Source organism: Eulemur rufifrons, chromosome 7, assembly GCF_041146395.1.
Source record: "Eulemur rufifrons isolate Redbay chromosome 7, OSU_ERuf_1, whole genome shotgun sequence".
Classification (NCBI taxonomy): domain Eukaryota; kingdom Metazoa; phylum Chordata; class Mammalia; order Primates; family Lemuridae; genus Eulemur; species Eulemur rufifrons.
In genome coordinates this window covers 187,607,881-187,634,413 of record NC_090989.1, presented here as the reverse complement: position 1 = coordinate 187,634,413, position 26,533 = coordinate 187,607,881, and the positions used below count along the sequence as shown (strand labels likewise).

Genomic DNA, 26,533 nt, shown 5'->3' with positions numbered 1-26,533 from the left:
CCCATGAGAAATAAAGAACAATAGAAAACAAGAACAGTGGCCAATTTATTAATATTAATAACTTGGCTTATGTTCCTAATCCCTAGTAACAGAGATGGTAAACTGGCCTGCGCCACCTGGCTTAGGCCTGATACCTAACGAGGACTCTGCCTTCCTCTTTTTTGAACCACTTTATTGAGATATGGATCACTATCTATATGGATCACTACTATACAACTCAGCCATTTAAAGTGTATAATTCAGTGGTTTTTAGTATATTGACAGACATGTGCAACCATCACCACAATGTTAAAACATTTTCATCATCTCAAAAAGAAGCCTCGTGGTTTTGGCCCCTTACACCATCCCACCACCTGCTCCCACATCCTCCCCAGCCCTAGGCAACCACTAATCTACTCTCTGTCACGGTGGATTTGCCCATTCAGGACATTTTACATAAGTGGAATCATGCAATATGTGGCCTTTGTGACTGGCTTCTTTCTCTTAGCATGTTTTCAGGGTTCATCTTTGTTGTAACATTTATCTGGAGTTAATTTCTTTTTGTGGCTGAATAATGTTCTATTTTATGGATAGACCACATTTTATTTATCCATTTGTCAGTTGATGGACATTTGAGTTGTTTCTACTTTTCAGCTATTGTGAATAATGCTGCTATAAACATTTGTGTACAAGTTTTGTGTGGATACATGTTTTCATTTCTCTTAGGTGTATACCTGGGAGTGGAATTGCTGGGCCACGTAGTAACTCTGTGTTTAATCATTCAAGGAATGGCCATACTGTTTTCCAAAGTGACTGTGCCATTTTACATTACCATCAGCAGTGTATGGGGGTTCCAGTCTCTCCATATTCTCACCAACACTTGTCATTATCTGACTTTTAGATTTTTGCCATCCTTGTGAGTGTGAAGTGGTATCTCATTGAAGTTTTGATTTGAATTTCTCTGATGCCTAATGATATTGCTTATCATGTGCTTTTTGGTTGTTTGTATATCTTCCTTAGAGAAATATCTGTTCATCTCCTTTGCCCATTTTTAAATTTGGTTATTTGTCTTTTTATTATCGAGTAGTAACAGCTCTTTATATATCCTAGACGTAAGTCCCTTAGTAGATATATGATTTCTAAATATTTTCTTCCATTCCATTCCTTGTCTTTTTACTTTCCTGATGGTGTCCTTTAAAGCACAAAAGTTTTTAATTTTGATGAAATCTAATTCATCTATTTTTTCTTTTGTTGCTTATAATTTTGGTGTTATATCTAAGAGTCCTTTGCCAAATCCAAGTTCATGAAGATTTATTCCTGAGTTTTCTTCTATGAGTTTGAAAGTTTTAGGTCTTACATTTAGGCCTTTGATCCATTTGAGTTTATTTCATATGTGGTATAGGGTAATGATCCAGCTTCATTCCTTTGTATGTGGCTGTCCAGTGGTCCCAGCACCATTAGTTGAAAAACATTATTCTTTCTCCCATTGAATGGTCTTGGCACCATTGTAAGAAATCTGTTGACCATAGGTGTATGGTTTTATTTTTGGACTTTTCAATGCTGTTCCACTGATCTATGTATCTATCTTTGTGCTAGTACTATTGTACTGTCTTCATTACTGTTGCTTTGTAGTAAGCTTTGAAATTGGGAAGTGCAAGTCCTTCAACTTTGTTCTTCTTTTTCAAGATTGTTTTGGCTATTCTGGGTTCCTTGCAATTCCATTTGAATTTTAAAATCAGCTTGTCAATTTCTACGAAAAAGTCAGCTGGGATTCTGATAGGGATTGCATTGAATCTGTAGGTCAGTTTGGGAGTATTGCCATCTTAATAGCATTAAGTCTTCTGATCCATGGGTAAGCATGGGATATTTTTCCAATTATTTAGATCTTCTTTAATTTCTTTCAGTAATGATTTGTAGTTTTCAGAGTATGAGTTTATCACCGCTTTTTAAAAATTTATTCATCAGTATTTTATTGTTTTTGATACTAATGTAAGTGAAATTGTTTTCTTAATTTCATTTTTGAATTGTTTATTATGAGTGTATAGAGATACAATTGATTTTAATACATTGCTCTGGTACCCTGCAGCCTTGCTGAACTTACTCACTCATTCAAATAGTTTTTAGTGATTTTTCTTATGATTTTCTATATATAAGATCATAACTTATATGCAGATAGACATAGTTTTACTTCTTCCTTTCAAATTTGGTTGCCTTTTTTTTCTTTTTCTTGCCTAATTGCCCTGGCTAGAACCTTCAGTACAATATTGAATCGAAGGGAGAGTGGAAATCCTTGTCTTGCTCCTGATCTTATGGGGAAGGCATCCAGTATTTTATCATTAATGATGATGTTGGCTGTAGGTTTTTCATAGATGCCACTTATCAGATTAAAGAAGTTCCCTTCTATTCCTAGTTTGTTGAGTGTTTCGTGATGAAAGGGTGTTTGATTTTGCCAAATGCTTTTTCTTCATCTATTGATATGATTGTGCAATTTTTTGTTATTTGTTTTACTGATAAGATGTATTACATTACATGTTATACTTTTCTGGATGTTAAAGCAATTTTACATTCCTGGGATGAATTCCACTTGAGCATGGAGCATAATTCTTTTTATGTATTACAGCATTCAGTTTGTTAGTATTTTGTAGAGGCCTTCTGCATCCATATTTATAAGAGAAATTGATCTACAGTTTTCTTGTGATATCTTTGTCAATACTTGCCTCATGTTGAGTTGGGAAATACTCCCTCCTCTTCTGTTTTTTGGAAGACTTTGTGAATAATTGTGATTAATTATCCTTTAAATGTTTGGTAGAATTCAGCAGTGAAGCCATCTGGGCTTGGACACTTCTTTATGGGTAGTTTTTTGATGATTAAGTCAATCTTTTGACTTATTACAGATTTATTCAGATTTTCTGTTTCTTCTTGAGTCCCATTTAAATAGTTTGTGTATTTATAGGAATGTGTTAATTTCTCTAAGGTGTCTAATTTATTGGCATACAGTTGTTCATAGTATTTCTTTATGATGCTTTTTATTCCTCTAAAGTAATGGTAGTAATATCCTTTCATTTCTGATTCCAATATTTTGATTCCTCTTTCTTGTTTTCTTGGTTTATTTAGCTAAAGGTTTGTTAATATCAATGATCTTTTTAAAGAACTAGCTTTTGTTTTCATTGATTTCCTACTCTCCATTTCATTAATTTTTAATATTAACATTTTGTTAATTTCTAATATTTTTATTATTTCCTTCCTTCTGCTTGCTTTAGGTTTAGTTTGTACTTCTTTTTCAGTGTCTTAAGGTGGAAGTTTAGGTTATTGATTTGAGATTTTATTATTTTTTTATTTGTATAAATTTATGGGGTGCAAGTGTAATTTTGTTAGATGGATATATTGAACAGTGCCAAAGTCAGGGCTTTCAGTATAGCTATCGATGGAATAACATACATTGTCCCCATTAAGTAATTTCTCATTATCTACCCGTTTTTTCTTAACATAGGCATTTATAGCTATAAATTTCCTTCTGAGCACTGCTTTAGCTGCACCCAGTAAATTTTAGGATGTTGTGTCTTCATTTTCATTTATCTCAAAATGTTTTCTGATTTCTCTTTTGCTTTTTTTCTTTGACCATTTGTCATTTGGGAGTGTGCTGTTTAATTTTCACCTATTTGTCAGTTTCCCCAATTTTTTCCTGCTATTTCCTCTATAGAAATCAATAGCAGGAAAGAAATTTCTATAGAAGAAATAATAATTTCATTCTACTGTTGTTGGAGAACATATTTTGTATTATTTGTACCCTTTTAAATTACTGAGATTTGTTTTGTGGCCTAGCATATGGTATAGCCTGAAGAATGCAGTTGAAAGCATATATAGCCTCTTTTCATTAGATAGAGTGTTCTATAGATGTCTGTTAGGTCTAGTTGGTTTATAGTGTTAAGTCTCCTATTTCCTTTTTGATTTTCTGTCTAGTTACTCTACTCATTATTGACAGTGGAGTAGTGATCTCCAACTATTATTTTTGAATTGTTTATTTCTTCCTTCATTTTTGTCAGTTTTTGCTTCACGTGTTTTGCTGCTCTATTATTAGGTGCATTTTGTTTATAATTGTTATATCTTCCTGATAGATCAAACCTTTTATCATTATGAAATATTCCTCTTTATCTCTAGAAATATTTTTTATTGTGAAGTCTATCTTGTCTTAGCCATTCCAGCTTTCCTGTGGTTGCAGTTTGCATGATTTTTTTTCTATCCTTTTACTTTAAATCTAATTGTGTCTTTGAATCTAAAGTACATCTTTTGTAGATAGCATACAGTTAGATCATGTTATTTTATCCAATCTGTTAGTCTCTGCATTTTACTTTGGTTGTTTAATCTATTTGCATTTAATGTTATTATTGACATAGTTGGATTTATGTCTGCCATTTTATTTTTTGTTTTCAGTGTGCCTCATGTCTTTTTTTGTCCCTTTAGTCCTTCTTTAATGCTTTCTTTTGCATTAGGTGAATATTTTCTAATGTAGCATTTTAATTTCTTTAATGATTTTTTCACTATATTTTTTAGATTTTTGAAGTTTTATTTTATTTTTCTTTGATACGCAATAGTTGTACATACTTGGTGGGTACAATGTATGTTTTGATACATGCATACATTGTGTCCTGATCCAGTCAGGACAACCAACATATCCATCACCTTAAACATTTATTATTTTGTTGTGATGCAAACATTCAAAATCCTCTTTTTCAGCTATTTTGAAACACACAACACGTTATTATTAACTATATACACCCTACTGTGCAATAGAGCACCAGAACTTATCCTTTCTATCTAACTGTAACATTGTACCTGTTGACAAATGTCTCTCCTCCCCCACCCTCCTCAGCTTCAAAGAACCACTCTTTTATTCTCAATATTTTTAATTTATTTTTTAGTAGTTGCTCTAAGGTTTACCATATACATCCTAACTTATTTGGAATGAGCTTCTAATTTATACTAGCTTAATTCCAGGGATATATGGAAATATTAGTCTAATAAAGTTTTAGGCCCTTTTCCACCTTTTTGTGTTATTATTGTTATACATGTATTAATGCTACAAACCCAATGATAAATTGTTATAATTATTACTTTACCATCTGTAGTCATTTCCTTAGCCTGGTATACCTGTGCTCTCACCCACCTCCCTTGTGCTGTTACTGGCAAGTATATTACACATATATTACATTTCTGTATCTTTAGGACCAACAATACATTATATTCACATTATTTTATATACTTGCTTCTTAAATCAATTACAAGAATAAAGGAGAATAATATGCATTTATACTTTTTTGAATAATCACATTTACTGGTGCTCTTTGGTGTGTGTGTGTGTGTGTGTGTGTGTGCGTGTGTGTGTAAATTCAAATTACTATACGGGATTACTTGCTTTCAGACTGAAAAAAACTTCCTGTAGTATTTTTGTAAGGTGAGTTTGCTAGAAAACATTTTCTCAGTTGTTTTAATCTGGGAACGTCCTCATTTCACCTCATTTTTGAAAGATAGCTTTGCTGGACATAGGATTCTTGGTTGATGGTTTTGTGTGTGTGTGTGTGTGTGTGTGTGTGTATTTTGAGCACTTTGAACATTATATTCCACTGCCTGCTGGCCTCCATTGTTTCTACCAAGAAGTAAGCTGTTAATCCTATTGATATGTTATTTTTCCTCTTGCTGCTTTCAAGATTTTATTCTTGTCTCTTTCAGTATTATTATGTGTCTGTTTGTGGACCTCTTTGTATGTATCATGCTTGGAGTTCATTGAACTTCCTGGCTGTGTAGGTTATTGTTTTTCAGTAAACTTGGGAAGTTTCTGGCTGTTATTTCTTCAAATATTTTTTTCTGCTCTTTTCTCTCTCCTTTTCTTCTGCTACTGCTATTACATTTATGTTGCTGCATTTACTGTTGTCCCACATTTCTCTGTTCATTTTTCCTCAATCTTTTACCTTCTATTCTTTAGCTTATATAATCTCTATCAACCTGTCTTCAAGTTTGCTAATTCTTTCTTCTACCAGTTCAATCTACTGTTGAGCCCTCCAGTAAATTTTTTATTTCAGTTGTTGTATTTTCAGTTATAGAATTCCATTTTTGAATTTATAGTTAATTTTGATCTCTGTGTTGATCCATTTGACGTGATATTGTCATCACACCTTCCTTTAATCATGGTTTCCTTTAGTTCTGTTAACATATTTATAATGGCTACTTTGAAGACTCTTTCTGTTAAATTCACCATCTGGTTGCTGTCACAGGCAGTTTCTCTTGCCTGCTTTTTTCCCCCAGTGTATGGGTCATACTTTCTGTTTCTTTGCATGTCTTGTAATTTTTTATTGAAAACTGGACATTTTAGATAATATAGCAACTCTGGGTGCTGGTCCCTACCCTTTGGAATTTATTGCTGTTAACGCTTGTTTATTTGTTTAGTGATGGGCTGGGTTATTTGTTGATGTCTATCATCATCCCCCTCTCCCCCCACACATAGTGTTACATCTCTGATGTTGTTTCCTGGGCAGGAACAACCTAGGGTATTCCCACCGTGACCCTGGGCTGACAGTGTATTTGGTAGGGTTCTTCTCTTTCCGTGACCATATCGAGCTGTTCAACTCCACTAATTGCTGGATGATTGTTCTATTCTTTTCAACAGTGCCATTGGTTCCAAATTGCTTTACAAATGAATTTGATCAAATTTTGTCTACTTTGATGGGATGATTTCTGAAGTCAATGTTTTGTATTTGTTCCGATCCTAGGAAGACTCCACCCAGCTGTATTCCCTTTTTCTCTTGTGCAAACTGTCTGGCCTGCAGTGTAGCCTGTACCTTCATTAAATCCATGAACTACTACGCAATTGCTTTTCACTATAACCTCCACTGTTCTTGTTTTTTTTTTGTTGTTGTTGTTGTTGTTTTTTGCTCTGTCTACCCTGGCTAGAGTGCAGTGGCATCATCGTAGCTCACTGCAACTTCAAACTCCTGGGCTCAAGTGATCCTCCTGCCTCAGCCTCCCAAGTAGCTGAGACTACAGGTGTGCACCACTGTGCCTGGTTAATTTCTCTTTTTCCTTCTTTCTTTGTTTTTTTTTTTTTTTTTTTTTTTTTTTCCTATGGAGATGGGGTCTCACTGTTGTTCAGGCCAATCTCAAACTCCTGAGCTCAAGCGATCCTCCCACCTCAGCCTCCCAGAGTGCTAGGATTACAGGCAGGAGCCACTGTGCCCAGCCTTCCTTTTTTTTTTTTTTCTTTTTGTATTTTTCATGAGTTTCCCTGGGGAGCTCTTTATGCTGTCAAGCTGGAAGTCAATCTCACTCCTTTCCTTTTAAATCAAATCTAAGTCTTAATACCAGCTGGTGCTACAACCCAAAGTAATGTAAGAAGCCAAAGTCATGAGTGAGAAGAGAAGAGAAGAGAAGAGGGAGCCTGTGCACAGGCCCTCAGGGAGGATGAGAGAGGAGAGGAGGCACATCCACCTTCCCAGCCTCTGGCACAGTGGTCTGATGACATGGGGTGGAGTGGGGGGTGGGGCTGGGCAGGGGGCAGTGATGTTGAGAAGAGGGGAACCGTCTCCTCTCCTGTGCAGGCAGGATTCATGGCCTATAAGAGAATTCTCTGGAATGGCATGGTTAGAGAGAGGAATTTGAGCTTCCTGTTGGGTGAAGGTAGAGATGGGTAATGAGTAGAGACTTATAAAATATACAACCTTCAGATTCTGAAATAAAAGCAAAACTCCAATGTGTCTTTTCATCTCCAGAAAAGATCATGCCCCAGACTATCGTACAGCCTCTGAACTGCTGCCGCCTCCTGCCTCTCCCCTGCAGTCCTTGCCCTGCTCTGAGTCTGCTTTGCCGTAGAAGGGACTCTCCTAAAGTGTGACTCCAGCCAGGTCCCTACTGAGATAGTCCTCAACTTCTCCTTTAGCTCAAGGCCTGGCCCCTCCATCTCGTCACTCACTGTAGAGTCCGTAGGGTACCTTCCTGGCACAATTCGCCTCTCAAAGGCAGGAGTTGAATTGAATATCATACGTACGGTGTTGTGTGTCTGTATTTTCATAGTTCCACTATACAGATGCAAAAAGGCCTTGTGGTGGGAATATACTTAACATGTTTTAAAAACATCAAGAAGCCTCTATTAATGATATCTGGCATCTAAGCTTGCATATCAGCTCATCACTCTCTACTTGTGTGACCTGCACCTGGACACGTCATTTCAATGCAGCTTCAATTTCCTCATCTGTAAAAGGAGGGTAGTGCCTCAAATATTATTGTAAGGATTAAATGTGATAATGTAGGTGGACCACTTAGTACTAGTAAAAGCTTAATTTGTTCCTGCAAGCAACAAATAGACACTGCATGCCTGCTAGACATAGGGACTGTTCTAGGAGTGGGAAATAAAATAAAATCCCTGTCCTAGTGGTGCTCACACGTCAGTAGGAAAGGCTGACAGTAAAGGAGCTATGAATGTTGAAAACTACACAGGCATACACGCTCACACAACGCACACACGTACACACAATATGCACATAAGACATGTAATTTCAGGTTGTGATAAGTGCTATGAAGAAAAATAAAGCAAGAAAAGGTGGTAGAAAAGAAAGTGATTTGGCAGCTGGGGCAATAGCATTTGAGTAGAGACCTGAATGAAATCAGGAAATGGCACACAGTGATTAATAAGTGTTTGTTGAATGTGGATGAATGCAAAGATCTGGGCAAAAAACATTCCAGAAAGGGGCAATAACAAGTGCAAAGGTCCTGTGGCAGGAAAAAACTTGGCATGTTTTAAAAGGATCAAGAAGGCTTTGTGAATATTTATACTGGAGATTTTAGGGGTGAAGTGTACTGCTGTCTACAACTTAATTTAAAATTCATTAAAAAGTAAGATGGACAGATGGATGGTTAGATAGAGGGATGGTTTTGTTCTAAGCACAATGGGAAGCCTTTGGAGGTTTCCGGCAGAGGAGTTTCATGATCTGATTTATGATTTTAAAAGGTCCTCTGGCTGCTGTGGGGAGAAGTGGCTCTACCCAAGCAGGCATAAGAGGCCAGGCAGAGGGAAAACGGTGGCCTGCCCAGGGTGGCACAGTGGGGGTGGTCAGAGCCAGGGGACAGTTGGAAGGAGTTGCTAGTGGGCTAGGAGTGCGGCCCCCAGGAGCAACGCCCAGGCTTTGGCCTGTGTAAGTGGGTAGAAAGTGGTTCTGTTTCTTGAGATGAGGAAGATGAGGGAATTAAGTACCTTTGGGTGACAGCGTGTAGGAGAGTGGTGAGGGGGAGAGTCACATATTCTGTTTCAGGCAGAGAAACCCAAATAACAGACTTACTAATCAGAGGTAGCTATTATTACTGTTTCTACCACACACAGTTATATAATGGCATCTGCAAACACACATGCTCTCTCTTAGCTTGTGATTCGGCCCTGTTCCTCCTGTTTTCTTCCCCTATGTTTGCTACTCCTCCGCCTCCCGTTCAATTCCAGACCACCATCCAGCGATGCACAGGGTCTGGGGACAGGAAAGGCAGAAACAAGGGCACCCAGGCAGCCTTCCATGCTCCTCTGAGCATCAGCAAACCCTGCTTGGTCAGCACCTTTATCTGACCGAGGGGATCTGGGGAATCTGGGTCAGAGGAAGGCCTGGGGTCAGCCCCCAAGTGCATGTAGCGGTCTGGGCTTGGCTCTTGATCTTGCAAACCCTCGGGCTTGTCTGTCTCTTGCAGCTAGGCAGGCAGATGGGCTATCAGGCAGCTCCAGCACGCGGCTGGGTGTGACATTCAGAGATGCCGCAGAGAGGAGGATTGAGATCTCCTTGTTTGACAGAAGGTGACTGAGTCAAGAACTGAGTTCATTTGAACCATTTAGTGGTGCTGGCATCTTCTTCCTGTGCCCCACCCCCATTACCTGTGTCAGGATAACGTTTAAAGACATTGTCAGGGAGCCGGCTGGGGAAAGCTGGCTTAACTGTGTGAGACCCACTCCCTGCAGAAAGCTGTCTGAGTCACTGGGGACTGGACGTGTCCCAAAGCCACTGCAGCATGGTCTTCTTGAGCCAGTTGCTTACAGAGGGGAGCCCTGGTGTGTGTGCATGTTGTGGGGTCATAGGGAAGTGAACAAAGGAGTTTCCTCCTTTTGCTCTTGGGTGTTCCTTACCATCCATGGTCTTTATTTTTATTTTTATTTTTTTTTTTTTTGAGACAGAGTCTCACTTTGTTGCCCGGGCTAGAGTGAGTGTCGTGGCATCAGCTCACAGCAACCTCAAACTCCTGAGCTCAAGGGATCCTCCTGTCTCAGCCTCCCGAGTAGTTGGGACTACAGGCATGCACCACCATGCCCGGCTAATTTTTTCTATATATATTTTTAGCTGTCCATATAATTTCTTTCTATTTTTAGTAGAGATGGGGTCTCGCTCTTGCTCAGGCTGGTCTCGAACTCCTGAGCTCAAAGGATCCGCCCACCTCGGCCTCCCAGAGTGCTAGGATTACAGGCGTGAGCCACCGCGCCCGGCCCATCCATGGTCTTTAGAAGTGCATCAGTCCCTGGTAATGACCGCAGCAGCAGCAACAAGTACTTAACTCTTACAGAGTGACCCTGTGCCAGGCACTGTTGCAAGCACTCCATGTACTCACTTAATCCTCCTAACCCTATAAGGTAGGCAGGCTCTATTATTATCATTTCCATTTAACAGATGTGGAAACTGAGGCTGAGAAAGGAGAACTAAGTAGCCCAAGGTCACATAGCTAAAAAGTGATAAAGCCAAATGTTCTGACCTTGACTCCGTGATGGACAGACGGATGGATAGGTAGAGACAAGACCATACGTGATAAGTGGAACAAATAGAAAGTCTCAAGGGAGCTCAGATACGGAAATGATCTGCAGACTAGAGGGAGTAGGGGTTGCTTTAGTTACTATTTTGTTCTATTAAAATAAAAAAAATTTAATGTTAATCTTTGTGCTTGTTTTAAGATATAAAGACGTTAGTATGTAAGAACCAACAGTTTTCTACCAAGTGTGGGCACCCCTTAGAGTACAAACTGTAACACAGGTGAAATAAATTGTAGGCACAATCCCCCTGCTCCCCAAAAAGTCCCTTCCCCAAATACCATTAGCTGTGTGGTCCTAGGCAAACCACTTAAACTTTCTGCAGTTGAGATCTCTTCTCTGCACCTATCCCATAGGCTAAACCATTAACAACTTTAATCAGAGCCCTGACAGCTGCTGTCGACTGAATACCTAGTGTGTGTCTGTACGAGGCTATGCACTTTTGTTCAGGAGCTTCTAATTCTCCTAACAAGCCCTACAGATAAGGCAACTGAGGTATACAGAGGTTATGTAACCTGCTGAGGTCACAGGGACAGGAGGTGACAGAGCTGGTCAATAGGAGTGCTTCAAGGACAAAAGCCACATATGTGCTCATAGCTTAAGTCTGTCAGGGCTGGTCCCTGCCCAGAGAAGATTAACTGTTTAATGGGTAGGTACACTTGAGCCATGGCACAAATAAGAATTCCTCCTGCCTCCAAATTAAGTTCGTGGATGAGTGTATTGGTCTGTTGGGGCTGCCATAACAAAATTCCATAGGCTGAGTGGCTTAAACAACAGACACTGATTTCCTCATAGTCCCAGAGACTAGAAGTCCAAGCTCAAGGTGCCGTCAGGGTTGGTTTCTGGTGAGGCCTGTCTTCCTGACTTACACACGGCCGCCTTCTCGCTCTGTCCTCACGTGGCCTGTCCTCTGTGCACGCACAGGGGGAGATCTCTGGTGTCTCTCCCTCTTATAAAGACACCAGTCTTACGGGATTAGGGCCCCACACTTACGGCCTCATTTAACTTTAATCACCTCAGTTACACTAACGAAAGGCTGTGTCTCCAACTACAGTCACATTGGGGATAAGGACTTCAGCATAGGAATTTTGGGGAAACACAGTTCAGTTCTTAACAGTGAGCTTTGAGGAATCTGGGAACCCTTAAAAATCACGTACCACATTTTGCACAGGTTAGGGTTCACATACACCATCTGTCTGACCTCCCCAAAGGTTAAGAACCACTAAAAGTATTGTAAGTGGACAAAGAGCGAAAGGGCTCATGGGTAAATAGAAATAGAACTATTAAATGTGGAAGAAAAAGAAATTCCTTCAAATATTGTTTTAATGAGCGTCAAAAAGTGGGGACCCCGGGGGACAGTGGAAAATGAGGATCTGGGTGTCAGCAGAGTGGAGAGTGGGTCTGAGCCTAGAGCCCCAGCGTCCAACCCCCAGCCCACATGTCCCCACCCGGCCTGCTATCTGTCCTTCCTCACAGAAGCCAGGGCCATCTGAGTGCGGCTCCTGGGCTGCCCCTCTGCTGACCTCAGGGACACTCTTTCCCTCACTTTCCTTCCAGAAGTGGAGCAGATCGAGGCTATCGCCAAGTTTGACTACGTGGGACGGTCCCCCCGTGAGCTGTCCTTCAAGAAGGGGGCCTCGCTGCTCCTGTATCACCGAGCCTCAGAGGACTGGTGGGAGGGCCGGCACAACGGCGTGGACGGACTCATCCCTCATCAGTACATAGTGGTACAGGACATGTGAGTGACAGTCGGGAGAAGAACGCGATAATAGATTAGTGATGTCTGGAAGGGGCCCTGGAAGGGCGTGCTGCGCTGTGTGCCAGGGATTGCTCTCCCTGATATCACACGCTTGGTCTTCTGCAAGGCTGGGTTAGATCTAACTTCCCTTTAAATGGCGATCCACTTAGCAAATATGCAAATTGCTCATCCCCTGAGTACACAGAGACCGTGTTTGCTGCTGCTGGTCCAGCATCCAAACCCAGCATTCGTCACCTGCCATGGCCCCCAGTGTGAGGGGTCTTGCCATGTGCCTCCGCCTCCTTGGGCGCCCACCATTCTACATGCCAGAGGGGGCTCTCTCAGGGGATGAGCAGAAACAACCATGCCCTCATTTCCAGTTAATAAGGTACTATTTTTTTTTATAGTTTCAGGGGTTAATAATAATAATAATAAAAAGAGCCCTGCATCCCAGATGCCCTAGCCCTACCACAGAAAGTCTACACTTCCCATTCCTTTGAGAGCCGTGGAAGGTCCCTGAGCGTACATTCCCTGTGAGCTGCGGACAGGCTCAGCAGGACTGACTGACTGTAGAAGCAGCCCCCACGCTAGACCTCACGGGAAGGACTAAAACCCTACATTTTGGTGGAGTGGGAAAGGCCCAGGCCAAGCAAACCTCCCCATGTCCCCAGGCCCCTGAGGGCAGGAGGAAGTCACAGAAGAGAGAGGGCCATGGAAGGAGGCTGGCAGGCTGTCCCAACAGGCTTGTGAGCCACCTCACAGTTGTCCCAAGCCCTGGGTGGGGAGGTGAGGGGTGGAGGCACCTTCTTTCCCTCTTCCTTAGCCCCGTACCATTCCCCACGGAGCCATGCCTGCACACTGCACAGGTCGTTTCTCTGACACTCCCCCCCAGCATTTAGCTTGTCCTGCCTGGAGCAGCCTGGGAGGGGCCTAGTAGAGGAGGGGAGAGCGGGAGGTAGGTGTGGGGCTGGAACCGAAGGGGTCTCCTGCTGTGGGAACCAACTCCAGGAGCGTTGCTGTGGTATGCACAGTAGGAAGGCACTGAGTGGGCAGGGGGCTCCTTCCGAGCTGTGGGCACAAATTAGTTGTCACACGGGTGTTGGTTCAGCCACTCAGACAGGTGTGAAGGAGCCTTGTACATCCCGGCTCTCTCGCAGGAGGCACTTCCAATTCACGTCTGTCTTCTCCCCAGGGACGATGCCTTCTCCGACAGCCTGAGCCAGAAGGCTGACAGCGAGGCCAGCAGCGGGCCACTGCTGGATGACAAGGCGTCCTCCAAAAACGACCTCCAGTCCCCCACGGAGCACATCTCGGATTACGGCTTTGGGGGGGTGATGGGCCGGTAGGAAACAGGGATCCATTTTTTCCTGCTAGTGCCGTGCCTGCTCGTGTCTGACGGGGGAAGCAAGGGGGCAGGGAGCGGAGACGTGGGTGGCTGCAGCCCCTGTTCCCCACGGGGTGTGACACTGTGCACCCTCGGCAGGCCAGCTGGCATGGGCCCAGAATGCCAGGTATGAAATGATCCAGCCTGGAGTGGCAGGGGAAGAAGGAGGAGGAAAGACATACGTTGGGAACTCAGTGCTTTTTATTTAAAACAATAATAATAAATGAGAGAGATGCAAATTGGCAACGATTTTTCCTGCCTCTCTCCAGTTCCCGCACCTCCTCCCAGCTTTCTGTTGAAAACCTGAGCTGTTATATTTAAAAATTTAAAGTGCACATGCTCCCCAAATGCACTACAGAAACAGCAACCCCGCACCTATTCACGTGTTGGGGGAAATTGACACTTGATTCCACCCACTTGTTTGGTGGGAGCAGATTTGCCAATTTCTTTACTCCCCACGTGTGGGCTGGGCTGTGTCACGTGACCTTTCTACCAGACAAGGAGCTGCACAGTCATTCTGAGAACAGGTATATTCCAAAGTATGTGATTGGTAAAAAAATAAACAAATGAAGAAATGAGTAGAAAAGAAAAAGAAAAGCTGAGAGTTTCTCACTGCTTTTTAAATCAGACTCTCAAAATGTCATATTCTATGTTTTTTTCCAGTGGAAGGGTCATGTGACAAACCCACATGTGTGGGTATTTGCAGATAGAGCCAAAAAAAAATCAGTCACAACGGGAACACACTTTCATGAGTTTATTTCAGCAGATGTCCTGATTCAGCCTCTTTTCAGCAGATTCTGTTCAATTCAGCAAATAGCTCAGGGCACTGTGACAGGTGGTAGAATTGGGAAGGGTAGGGAAGTGCAAGGCTGGGGTAGGTAGATGAAAATGTCATGGTCCCCTGACTTCTAGGAGGATCGTATCCTCTACCTCTCTTCCCCTCTCCCTTTCCCTCCCTCGTCTCCCTTCTTCCTGTTCTTCCTTTCTCAGTACTTCTTCCTCTCAGTAGCTCTGCTTTGGTCTTCTCGGGGCACTCACGGGCACTGCTTAGCTTGGCTGGTGGCACTAGGATCTGAAGTGCGGATGACCACATTGGACTTGGTCCCTAGTCACAACCCATTCCCAATACACCACCTCCCCCTACCTCCTGGCCACTTCCAGCCTTCCCTCCCCTCACTAGGTCCTCACAATCTTTGGTGACCTCCATGGGATGCATTAAAATCTCCTGTGTGTAGAACCTTTTATCTTCAACGTGCGTTCAAAGGTGGGCAAGGAATATCATGCCCATTCAACAGATTAATAAGGTGGATGTGCAAGAGGACACAGGAAAACATGTGGCAGACTCAGGGGAAGGGTGCACCCTCCTGACATACCCTCAAATCCCTCTTTCACTCCCCCAGAGCATCCCTGAGGTGGGAAAGGGGTATTCAGTGGTGCAGTGCTTACTCTTGAACGGCTGGCTCTCCAAGATCTGAAAAGGGCTCATAGAAATAGCCCTTTTCTGGAGAGATGGGCGATGGGTGAAACATTAGACTGTGTTCAGCTCCCAGGGGGCCCTTTCTTTGCTTGCAGCGTGCTGGTGACTTTGGTACAGTCAAGCCTCAATGCTTCAGACCACTAGAAGCCCATTCATGGAAGTGTCTGAAGTGCTTCAGAATGTATCATGGGCCAAACTATCACCAAAGTGTTTCCAGGCTGAAATCCTACTGGCCTTGACTTACCACGTAGACAAGATTCATTTTGTGATTAGCACCACCACCGTCCGCAGCTTGGAAGCACCAGATTCCTCTGTGGGTGCAGATTAGACCTCCCCTCTGTTGCCGCGTTATGTGCCAAGCCCGTCCTGTCATGTGGAGTTGTGGAGTCTGGCTGAATGAGGCTTGACTGTACCTGCTCCCTAGACTAGCATGTAGTATGTGGCGTGGGGGTTGGCAGACCCATTCTCAGACTCGCCAGGGTTGACCTCTGCCCCATGCCCTCCCTGCCCCCTGGCTCCTTTGCAGAGTGCGGTTACGATCCGACGGAGCGGCCATCCCCAGGCGCCGAAGCGGTGGCGACACACACAGCCCGCCCCGGGGCCTGGGCCCGAGCATAGACACGCCACCCCGGGCCGCCGCCTGCCCCAGCAGCCCCCACAAAATCCCCCTCACCCGGGGGAGGATCGAGAGCCCTGAGAAGCGGAGGATGGCGACGTTCGGGAGCGCTGGCAGCATCAACTACCCTGACAAGAAGGCGCTCTCCGAAGGGCACTCGATGAGGTCGACCTGCAGCTCCACCAGGCACAGCAGCCTAGGGGACCACAAGTCCCTGGAGGCTGAGGCCCTGGCAGAAGTAAGGGCCAGCGGGAAGGCAGCCTGGGCCAGCCGAGACCCCCAGAGGGGCAGCAGGGTGGGAAGCTGTGGATTGGGGGACCACCTTGGCCCTATGCCAGGCTCAAGGCTAAGCCAGTAGACCAGAGAGGGAGCTGGCTTCCTTCCCCCAGTGGGCCCCCCATGGGAGCAGACACTGGGTGGGTGTGGCCACTGGCCAGGGTTTCTGCAAAGTCTGAACACCCTCAGTGTCCAGGACTGGAGAGGGATTGGCCAGATTGTGGGGATGGGGTAACGGTAGGTCTCTCCACAAGATGACCTGACTGAGCTATTCGTTCATTCCTGCACTCATTCATTCATTCCTCTGTTCATTCATTCATCTGTTCATTCACTGACAAATACTGATTGAGCATCTATTGTGTGACAGTCACCGTGCTGGGCACTGAAAGTACAACGAAGGCACATGGAGTGTATAGTTTTGAGAAGAGAGAGACATCACAGCTGTGAGACGGCACTGGGGCTGGGTGCCTTTAAGGCGTGGTGCACAGCATGTGGAGAGCCTAAAGTGTGGGGATGGCACTCAGGCAGGGAGACCTCCCTGGGGGGGTATGACCTGAGACCCAAAGGGTGGGAAGAACTAAATAGCTGAAGCTGGAAGGGAAGAATGTTCCAGAATCTTCCAAAGTGCTTAGAGGTTTTTTTGTTTGTTTTTAATTTATTTATTTGTACTTGGATGAGAAATTTATATGGTTTTTACACTTGCCAAACAAACAGAACTGTGATTTGTTTAACAATTTACATAACTGATACGATGTGTTTTTGACAGTTCTATTATATTTCCAAAAGTTTCCCTTTTTTCCTCTCTGGAATTGGGGGTGGAGGCCCATTATGCACCCTCTCCCCAGGTTATCTCCACTTAAGGTAAGAGAGACACACCACGGCCTTCTGGGCTGTGAGAATCCTATTGTGGAGAGTGGCATTTGAACCCCTGTTCAACAGGGGAAGGGGAAAAGGTTGTGAGTGTGGCCTGTGTTCTAGAGGAGGCCAGGAAGGTTCCAAGAGATTACCCAACACAGAAACAACTCACCTGGCAGCTAGAACTCCTATTCACACCTGTAGGGTCTAGCTTGGCCCCATGTCCTGATGCCCACCCCCAGGGGGTCCCTGAAGATCAGTGCCTTGGCATGGGTCCAGCAGAGAAAGCAGGCCACCACTGGCCCTCCATCCTTGCAGGAACATCACCCTAGCAGCCACCATCATCTGGAAACTTTACCAGTTTGGAAAGTTCTGCCACTCGTGATGGGGGCTGGGCTGCCTGAGGCCTGGCCCAGAGCCCTTTACATAAAGAATCAAATGCTGTATAAGAGCACTGTTTCTGAAAGAAGGTCCCGGGACAGACTAATTCCATGGGATATTAGGAGGTGGGTGGGGGATAAGTGCTCGGTGGTCAACAAAGTTTGGAGAACGCTGCTCTGACAATGTTGAAGGCTTATCTGCAAGACTTCTTAGAACCTTTAAATATATGGATGTGCATTGTGTATCTCCAGGAAAGAGAACAGGGCACACCCAATCTCCCAGACTTCTTTGACCTTCATTCATGGAACATTTTGCAAGACCAGCCCAAAGAATGCACCTGGGGACTGCTGCATGCGTTCTCAGTGTGCAGAGGGATCCACACACTATCTAGTTGGAAAGCTGCCATCAAAAGCCAATAGGAGAGCGTGGTGAACGATATGTAAATAGCGCAGGGCCACTGGACAGCCTCTGGCCTGCTCAACATTGGCTCTGATGAGCCCTTGACTTTGCAGGCTACAAAGGGGAGCGGCGGCCTGGAGACCCCAAGCAGTAGGTAGAGTTACCCAAAATTCTCTGCTTTCAAAATATCTTAGGATTTAGATTTGAACCCAGTTAAAGAGGCTGTGTGGGGAACTTGCAAGACGACCATTAGAGGGGGAAGATCTACTCTGGGAGAGGTGAGGAGTGATGGCCCTCCCCACTCTATCCCCAGCAGCTCTCTGCAGCTCTGCTTGGAGACTCACGGCATCGCCTCTGAGACTAATGCAAGGCTCCAGCCTAAACAACTCAGCTGATCTTTTTCTGAGCTTTCTGTCTTTCTGCTCCTGTTCTGCCAGGGTAGAGTGGTGGGGGGATGCGGGATGGTGGGAGAGGGGTGGTCATTATATTTTATTTATTCAAGTTTCACCTCGCAGCTCATGCTGAACTGCAAACAGAGAGAGTCGTGAGGTCAATAGGGGACTGAATTCAAGCAGAGTGGGTGACAACAGGGCAGCTCATGGAAAGCAGGCTGTGTCACCGCAGGGCTGAGGTGGGAAAGCCAGGGAGAGGGACTGCCATCTCTCCCTTCCTGCAGAACCCCCCCCCCCCACACACACACACCCCAAATCCTTTTGGATAAAGCACAAAAGGCCCATTCCTAAAGTTTCTAGTGTTCTGGGACAAGGAGTAAATTGTCCCAGGGAAGCATAAAAGGTAATATTAGCCATGAGTGGGGTATCAATAGTCCCTTAACAAAGCAAAAAGGGTTGGCTGGGACAGCAAGGGAGCAAGATTGGGACCCTGACCCTGGCCAGATTGGAGCCTACTGTGGGGCCCAGGGCAGGCTGAGGCCCCCTGCAGACAGAAAAGGAGAGTGTAGAAGATGGAGGTGGGAAAGAGGCTGGCCACGGCATCTCCAGGCTCCGCTCCCCTCCATCTCAGCAGACTCACGTGGAAAAGCAAGCCTGTCTTACCAGTTGTCATTGCTCCGTGAGGCTGTGCACAGCACCTGCCAGTGGTGATTTTAAGCAGTATCCCTCCCTGTGCCCTCGATGGCCAGGCCAGCTGGGCTCTGGCCCGGCTTGGCCCGAGCCAGTCCTCTTGCATCTGTTGGATGTGGAGGCATCCCTGTAAACAGTCATGGGGACCAGGGACTCTTGGGCTAGGAAGAGTTTGGAAACCACCATCTGGCAGTTTACAAAGCTTCATCATATCCATCATCTCAGTCCATCTTCACAGTAAACGTGGGCTTTTAACAGATGAACAAAGTGTGGTGCGGAGTGACTTCCCAAGGTTGCAGGGCCAGGAAGTGGCTGTGGAGTCTTTTCACTCAAAAGTCCAGGGCCCTGGGCCCTGTCCGAGGGCTCCTGAGTTAAATGCTGCCTTCAACTCCAGTGTCACCTCTGGCTTGAGGGGACAGGAGCTTGGAAAGCTGCCCAGTGGCATGGTGAGCCCAGGCTGGCCTGGGGGTATCATCTCTCTCTCTCTGGGTCCTTTGCAGCTCTCTTACTGATGAGCTCTCAAATATTATAACAACCTTGGAAATTACATAGGCAGACAAGATTTTATCTTTTTAAAATTTCCATTTTTTTAAAAATTTTAAATCATAATACAGAGAAGAGAGTAGCAGTCTCACTATTCTGGGATAGACATTGCGAACATTCTGGGATAGACATTGCGAATATTCAGGTATATAACTTCAAAGTAATTTTTCTGTGGACAAATATTTTTAAAAAAAAATAATACTGAACTGCCTGGGTTCAGACTTGGGTTATGTTACTAATTTGCTGTGTGACCTTGGGCAAATTTCTTAACCAGTCTGAGCTTCAGTTTCCTCTTGTGTGACGTGAGCATAATGGTAGTTCGTACCTTGTAAGTGTGAGGATTAAATAAATTATTAGTGGAAAGGGTTTGGATTGGTGCTCAGTGTTAGCTACGATTGCTATTGTTATTGTTGTTATTTTTGAGTGCTTATTCTGTCAGGTGTCATGTCACGCTCTTCACAGGGAACATATTATTGAATGCATGCACCAACCCCCTGAAGTCTATATTGCAATCGCCTGTAATTTAAAAATGAGGATTCTGGAGGCTCAGACAGGTGAGGTAACTTGCCTAAGGTCACATAGCAAGGAATTGGCAGAGCGAGGATTTGAACCGGTGTCTGACTGACTCCAGAGCCTGCCCTCTTAACCAGTAGTCTGACCTGCCCTTATTAAGTCTGTTTCCTGTGCAGGGCGGAGTGCAGGGGATGCCCACATTGATTCTCTCGTGTGGTCATTAGCCACCCCGGGGACTTACTCTCCATCCCACGAGGTTCCTGGGAAATCTCCCCAAGAGGGCCCACGAGCTGGTTTGCAGACAGGAAGGATCGGCCCCTGGGCCTCCGGACCCCAATAACCCAGGCGCTCTCTGTCCCCAGGACATCGAGAAGACCATGAGCACGGCTCTGCACGAGCTGCGGGAACTCGAGAGGCAGAACACGGTCAAGCAGGCGCCAGATGTGGTGCTGGACACCCTGGAGCCCCTGAAGAACCCGCCAGGCCCCATCAGCTCAGAGCCCGCCAGCCCCCTGCACACCATCGTCATCCGCGACCCCGATGCCGCCATGCGCCGCAGCAGCAGCTCGTCCACCGAGATGATGACCACCTTCAAGCCAGCGCTGTCGGCCCGCCTGGCCGGCGCCCAGCTGCGCCCGCCGCCCATGCGGCCCGTGCGGCCGGTGGTCCAGCATCGGTCCAGCAGCAGCAGCAGCTCAGGCGTGGGCAGCCCGGCCGTGACGCCCACCGAGAAGATGTTCCCCAACAGCTCCGCGGACAAGTCGGGCACCATGTGACCTGCAGGATGCGCGGCACCGCCGTGGCCCACCGTGGCGCGCCACTGCCCAGAGTGGCCGGGTGGCTTCCACGGGCTTCCTAGCGATCCCGGCCTTGTGGGGCAGCGGGCCGCCCGGAGAGCCGAGCGTGCGTGCAGAGCCGGGCCGGGCGCCGGCTGCCGCTCTCGAGCAGCCCTGGGAATCGCGCAGACCTCTGGCGGGTGAAGACGCCCGAGGAGCGCCGGAGCAGCAGCCCCAACCACAGTGTCCGCTACGATCCAGGCAAAGTGCTACGTGGCTTCTCCACATGTCGTCACTGGAATTACTCTCTCGACATCCTCTCTGCATACCTATATGTGTGTGTATATATATGTGCGTATATACACACATATATGTATGTATGTGTCTGTAGGTGTGTGTGTATATATATATTTATGCATCTATATACATATACTAGATCTGGACACACACATACTAAATGTATATAGTATTTCCTTTTTCTTTTTATGAAACTTAGATTTACCTCAGACCCATGCCACCAAACATCTCCCACTGAGTTATTTGGTGGGATTTGCAGGGACTTTTCTGGGAGAATTTAGAGGCCCATAGTAACTGCGAATGAAGCAATATACCACTGACCTGCAGAAAAACAATAACAGTCTCCCACTGTCTCCAGAAGTCGTGGCCTTCCAGAACAGTCTGCCCCTCAAGGAAGGGTGGGGCAGGCCGTACCCCAAGCAGGCTGCTCCTAGAGGTGGGGACCCTTCATAGAAAACAGCCCCCTCCCCCACCCAGCCCAGAGACCCTGCCCTTCCACCCGGAGGCCAAAGGCCAACTAGACCCCCAAAGGCACGGGAGAAAGTTGGCGAGAAGACCCCTGACCACCGCACCCTTGTGTTTGTGTGTAGAAACGGGATAGTGAAAACCTAAGCCCCGTCGTAGCACAGTATTACATGTGGTTGGGAAAAAGGGAAAAAAAAAATACAGTGGTGTGGAATACTTCAAAACCTAGGAACGCTGTAGGAATAAATCTGTGGTAACTATAGAGGTTTAACTTATATCATTTTCAAAATATTTAAATTTTTCCTTTCTTCATTCTACTAATTATATTGTGTCAGATTTGGAACTAAACAGGCAAGGAGGCTTTTAGTCACATCATTTTCATTTAAAATCAGGCTACGATGCACTTTGGCTGGTGCCCTCTTGCATGAGCCGTAAGTGCCCTGTTCAGACCAGGGGCCGAGGAGGGCGTTATCCCTGGAGCTCTCTGTCCTGGAGAACACTGATGGTTCAGTTCATACAAGTGAAATAGCCTCTCCCCTTCCCCTCCCTCTCCCTCCCCTTCCCCCACTCCTTCCAGAGCATTTACAGTAGGTGAGAACATGGAGACAGAGACGGTGCATGATCTTCAAGTACAACTAGCTGGGCTTTGCCTCTTGGCTGGGAAAAGGCCTTCTCGGTCACTCTCATTGGATTCCATTTCACCTCCCCCTTTGATCCCTTTGTTTTCTAGAGAGGGGCTGTTTCTGGATAATAGCACACAGGTGAATCTGACCCTAATGGGGCCACTTTCACTTTTACTACCCCACCTCATGCCATTCCCAGGGTCCCCTCCCTGTTGTCCCCAAGTTTCATCTCCATCCCTCTCTCTCTCGAGGCCACTGAGGTTTGGAGTCAAAAATGCAGAGTTGGAGTCCCAGCCTCCACCACTTAGGAGCCGGGGGACTTTGGGCAGGTCATTCCACTTCACGGAGCCTCACTTTTCTGCTCTATCAAATGAGGATAATAAAGATCAAACAGAAGTGAGCAGGCTGTGTAGCCTGGAAAGCATTGTACCGATCCATTTGCTCTTGTGATTATCATTAGTATAGCAAGTCTTTTAGATCAAACACCATCCAAACCTTTTTGAAACCTCCTAATGGCATTTGAGAAGAGGGCAGTGGAATTTTCCTACCAGTTTACTAAGAATCCTGAATTCCATCATTAGCATTTCAACCCACTGGATTAAGTTTTGCCTTCTCCTCTGGTCCTCCACAAAAAGGTAAATACACCCAAAGGGAGGGACCTAGTAAGCCACTGATACCTGGGTGTGCAAATGGAAAGCCATTCTACCTTGTCTGAAGGACTGGACTTGAGACCACACAGTGGAAGGAAGAATCAAGAAAGGTCACAAAAAGAGAATGTCAGGGAGAGGCCAGTGACAAACTTGACCTCCCTTGTTTTGCTTAGAACCATCCCTTCTCTTTTAGCTCCTGCATATGAAAGGCCCTCTGCCCTCGAGCACATAAAGACATCCCCATTTTACAGCTTGGGAGAGTAAGTCCTTGGGCTGTGTTGTGACTTGCCCGCAGAGAGTAGAGGCTGCTCAGGCTTGTGAAGTCATTTATTTGCAAGGATGCTAATGCTGCCCAGCCATGATACAAGACTTTTTATTTCTACCCCAGAGCCATTCCCAGACCTTACTCGCATCCAGTAGACTCCCAAGCAAGATGTCACATTCTCTGCCATGACCACCAGATGAAAATCAAAAACTGAGTAGATGAATCTCTTGCCTGATATACATAACACCAGTCAGACCGTGTGGATTTTTCTGCGAATTGACTGATTCCATTTTCCTTGCTGAAAATGGACCTGCCTTTCACTGAATTCCCTGAAGCTAGAGGCTTAGCTGTTATCTTTAACCAACTATTTCTTCCATCGGGAAATGGCTGATGAGTTCACATTTAGGGAAGCGCACACACAGATAGCAGACATATCCCCACGCATCCAGTAGCCCCAACTCTGAGGCTTGACACAGAACCAAATGGAAAAATACTTTTCCATGTCTCCCGCTCCCACTTTCTCATCTGGCTCTATGCATGTCTCAGTTACCCTGCACATCACTCAACCCCATCAATGTTCACGGAACATTGGCATTCTCTTCTTGACTCCTGCCTGTTTTAGTCCACTATATATTGCTGTATTTGCTTAAATGCTGGAAAGTAACTGTTAAAATGTGAAACTGTAATTTTTCAAAAGGCTACAATTAAATTATAGCCAATGCCACTCACCAAATCTTTGCACCTAGTAGATAGATCAATGTAAAAACAAATACCAGAAACCTAACTGTACAGTGAGTGTGGGGGAAATGTAGTAACCTAGTTAGTAGTCCTCAATATAACCAATTGTACAAGGGAAAGTGGTGTTTACCTACTTGTTCATCATCATTATTGAAAGCTGTACTGATCAGTTAGTTGATAACGGGCATTTATTTTTGCTTCACGGAATGATTTCTTTTCTTAACCTTCGATTTATCCTGAGGTCGAGCCTTTTGTCTTTATGTGTAACCGATGTTCAGTCTATTTTAGGAATGAACCAGCAAGATGTTCATTTAAAACTGACCAAAGACAATTAATTCCTGGTCTAGTTTCCTGGGCCTGTGGCCCAGCTGCCGCTAAAGACCTTTCTCCGATAAAATTGAGAACAAGCTGTGCTTCCTACCCTCCTCCCCCCCCTTATTCCCTTTTCCTCTTAAAGAGCTGCTCTGAGCTGTGGGATTCTATGAAAAATTCTTGCCTTTCCTTGTTTTCAGTGCTAACGATTTCTCACCTTGAAGCGCCTTTTGAACCCCGGACAGAGTGCACACAATTGGACGGAATTGTGGGCTTGGGAATTGGGAGTCTTTTTTCTGAAGTCACCAGGCCAGGGGTCAGGAGAGAAACGGATTCCCAAGGGATACAAGGTTTCTATTCCATGAAGAAATCGGAGTGGGAAGAGACACAGGGAAATTGAGCCATCCTTTGGCTATCGGCTGGAACCAGCAGTTCAGAGATCTGCCTTACAAACATTTAAAACTCGTTTGTGGTACACGAAGGGGAGCCAGTATGGGGAAGGGCCTTGATGTGGGGCTTTCTTCTCTGTCGGAGCCCCCTGGAGTGCCTTGCTGGGTGTGTTTCTTTCTCATCCAGGGGGCATGAATGCTGAGGACTTCGCGTGACCTGGTCGTTATTGGGCACTCAGTGCATGTGCACGGCTAATGGAAAACCGTGAGGACTAATGGGAGGGTTCTTCCTCTCAGTCTTTCTATTCCTAACTTTTCACACATCCAGATGGTTCCACATTAGAGCCAATGCCTCACTCTCCTGAGAAACGCACAAGGAAGAATGGCGGGCTCACAACCATGGTGCCGGGCCCTGCTGGGCTGAGAGGCGGGGGGCGGCAGGCGGAAATGTCAGGAAGGGGTGAGCCGAGGTATTGCCTCGCCGATTTCTGCTGTGCAGAGCTAATGGTGATGTTTCTGTCAACTTCCCTGGTTCTCTGGGATCTCCTCGCTTCCGAGCAGCCACGTAGAGAATTCCCCACACACCCAAAGCTGCCCAGGGGAGCTGAGAGAAGGGACTTTGCTGTCAGGTCTCAGTCCTCCTGGCCTCTCTGAGGTTGATCTGCCAGTGTCCCACTGTTCCAAATGGCCAAATGGCCATCGCTGCCCCTCGCTGACACCTCTTTTCTGTGTGAACTGTCCCAGGCAAATAACAAAGCTGTTCCTTGAACCAGAACAACCAGAGTGCACTTTCCTTCCTCGGACGGAAGTAGATCCTGGCCAGAGTTTCTGCTCAGGCCCTAGTTCCCGGCAGTGGGACTGTTTACATGGTTTGGCAATAGGTTTGATTCTGATTGCTTCAGAGTGGCTGGTCTATTTTGTTTCCTTTGGTTTCCTTCCTCCCCAAATTGTGACAGGAAAAACAAACCAAAACCACCCTAGGAAATTGCTGGTTGCCTGTCCCCATGTGATGATAAGTGTTGCCCTCTTCCGGATATCATTTCTCTACCTTACGACCAAACGCCCGTCCCATAGAGTGTCTGACTGGATCCTCTGTTGCGTATTCTGATGGTGCCTGCTGGTTTGACGTGGAGCTACCCTGTGAAATAAAACAGCTTAACTTTTCTCAAACACGCTCCAGTGGTTTTTGAAAGGGTGAGGTGGCACATCAGGGGTGGAGAGGTCCCAGGGGGAGTTCCTACCCTCCAGGCCACACTGTCTTCGTGCTTTCCCCGGTAACCAGCTCTGAACTGTCCTGTAGCTCAGCTCCAACAAAGTGAAGGTCAAGGTTATGAGGAGAACTGCTTCAACTGTTGAGCTAACTGAAGAAGGTATTAATGACTACAGGATGACTGCTGGGAAAACAGACTGGAAACGTCCAGGCAAAAGCAAGTTGGGAGCGGAGCTTTCATGTGCAGAAAGTGTCTTCAAACGTTTAAGACAAATCATCAGAGGCCACAAAATACTGATATGTCAAGGCACATGCAACATTTTAGTGTTTGTCATCCACACGTGTGATACAGCCTCTTAGACTTTTGTTTTACCTCTGTGTGTGTGTGTGAATTTTTTTCTGTCCCAGGCATTAGATTAAATCCTTTACCTGCATTTTCTCATCACATTCTCAGTACATCCATTGAAGGTATGTACCATTATTAAACTCCATCCTGCAAATGAGGAAACAGGCTCTGAGAGGTTAAGCAGCTTGCCCAAGATTAGGCTAGGAAATGAAGGAACCATAATTTGAACCCAGCCTGTCTTGACTCCAAAGCCATGCTCTTTACAAGTTTATCCTACTGCTTCTCATTGTTTATGCTTATTACATCAGGATCGGAGGCGAGGTCTCTCAATTAAGGTAGATTGCTGCCTGCTGCTGGACTCCAGGGCCTGTCCTTTCTGATGAACTCTCTGGTGGGTCTTCAC

The 26,533-nt window shown here is 45.6% G+C and overlaps 1 protein-coding gene across 2 annotated transcripts in view; it reads left to right on the top strand.

Annotated features, from left to right (window-relative positions):
- The window catches only part of SRGAP3 (SLIT-ROBO Rho GTPase activating protein 3), a 242,153-nt gene extending 216,409 nt beyond the window's left edge, over positions 1-25,744 (top strand). For both annotated transcript variants that reach the window (XM_069473851.1, XM_069473850.1), the window contains exons 19-22: positions 12,353-12,533; positions 13,726-13,875; positions 15,921-16,248; positions 20,422-25,744. In XM_069473851.1, coding sequence (XP_069329952.1) covers positions 12,353-12,533; positions 13,726-13,875; positions 15,921-16,248; positions 20,422-20,835 — 1,073 coding nt within the window. In that variant the 3' untranslated portion in view covers positions 20,836-25,744. The remainder of the gene's footprint in view (positions 1-12,352; positions 12,534-13,725; positions 13,876-15,920; positions 16,249-20,421) is intronic.
- Positions 25,745-26,533: the final 789 nt, after the last annotated feature.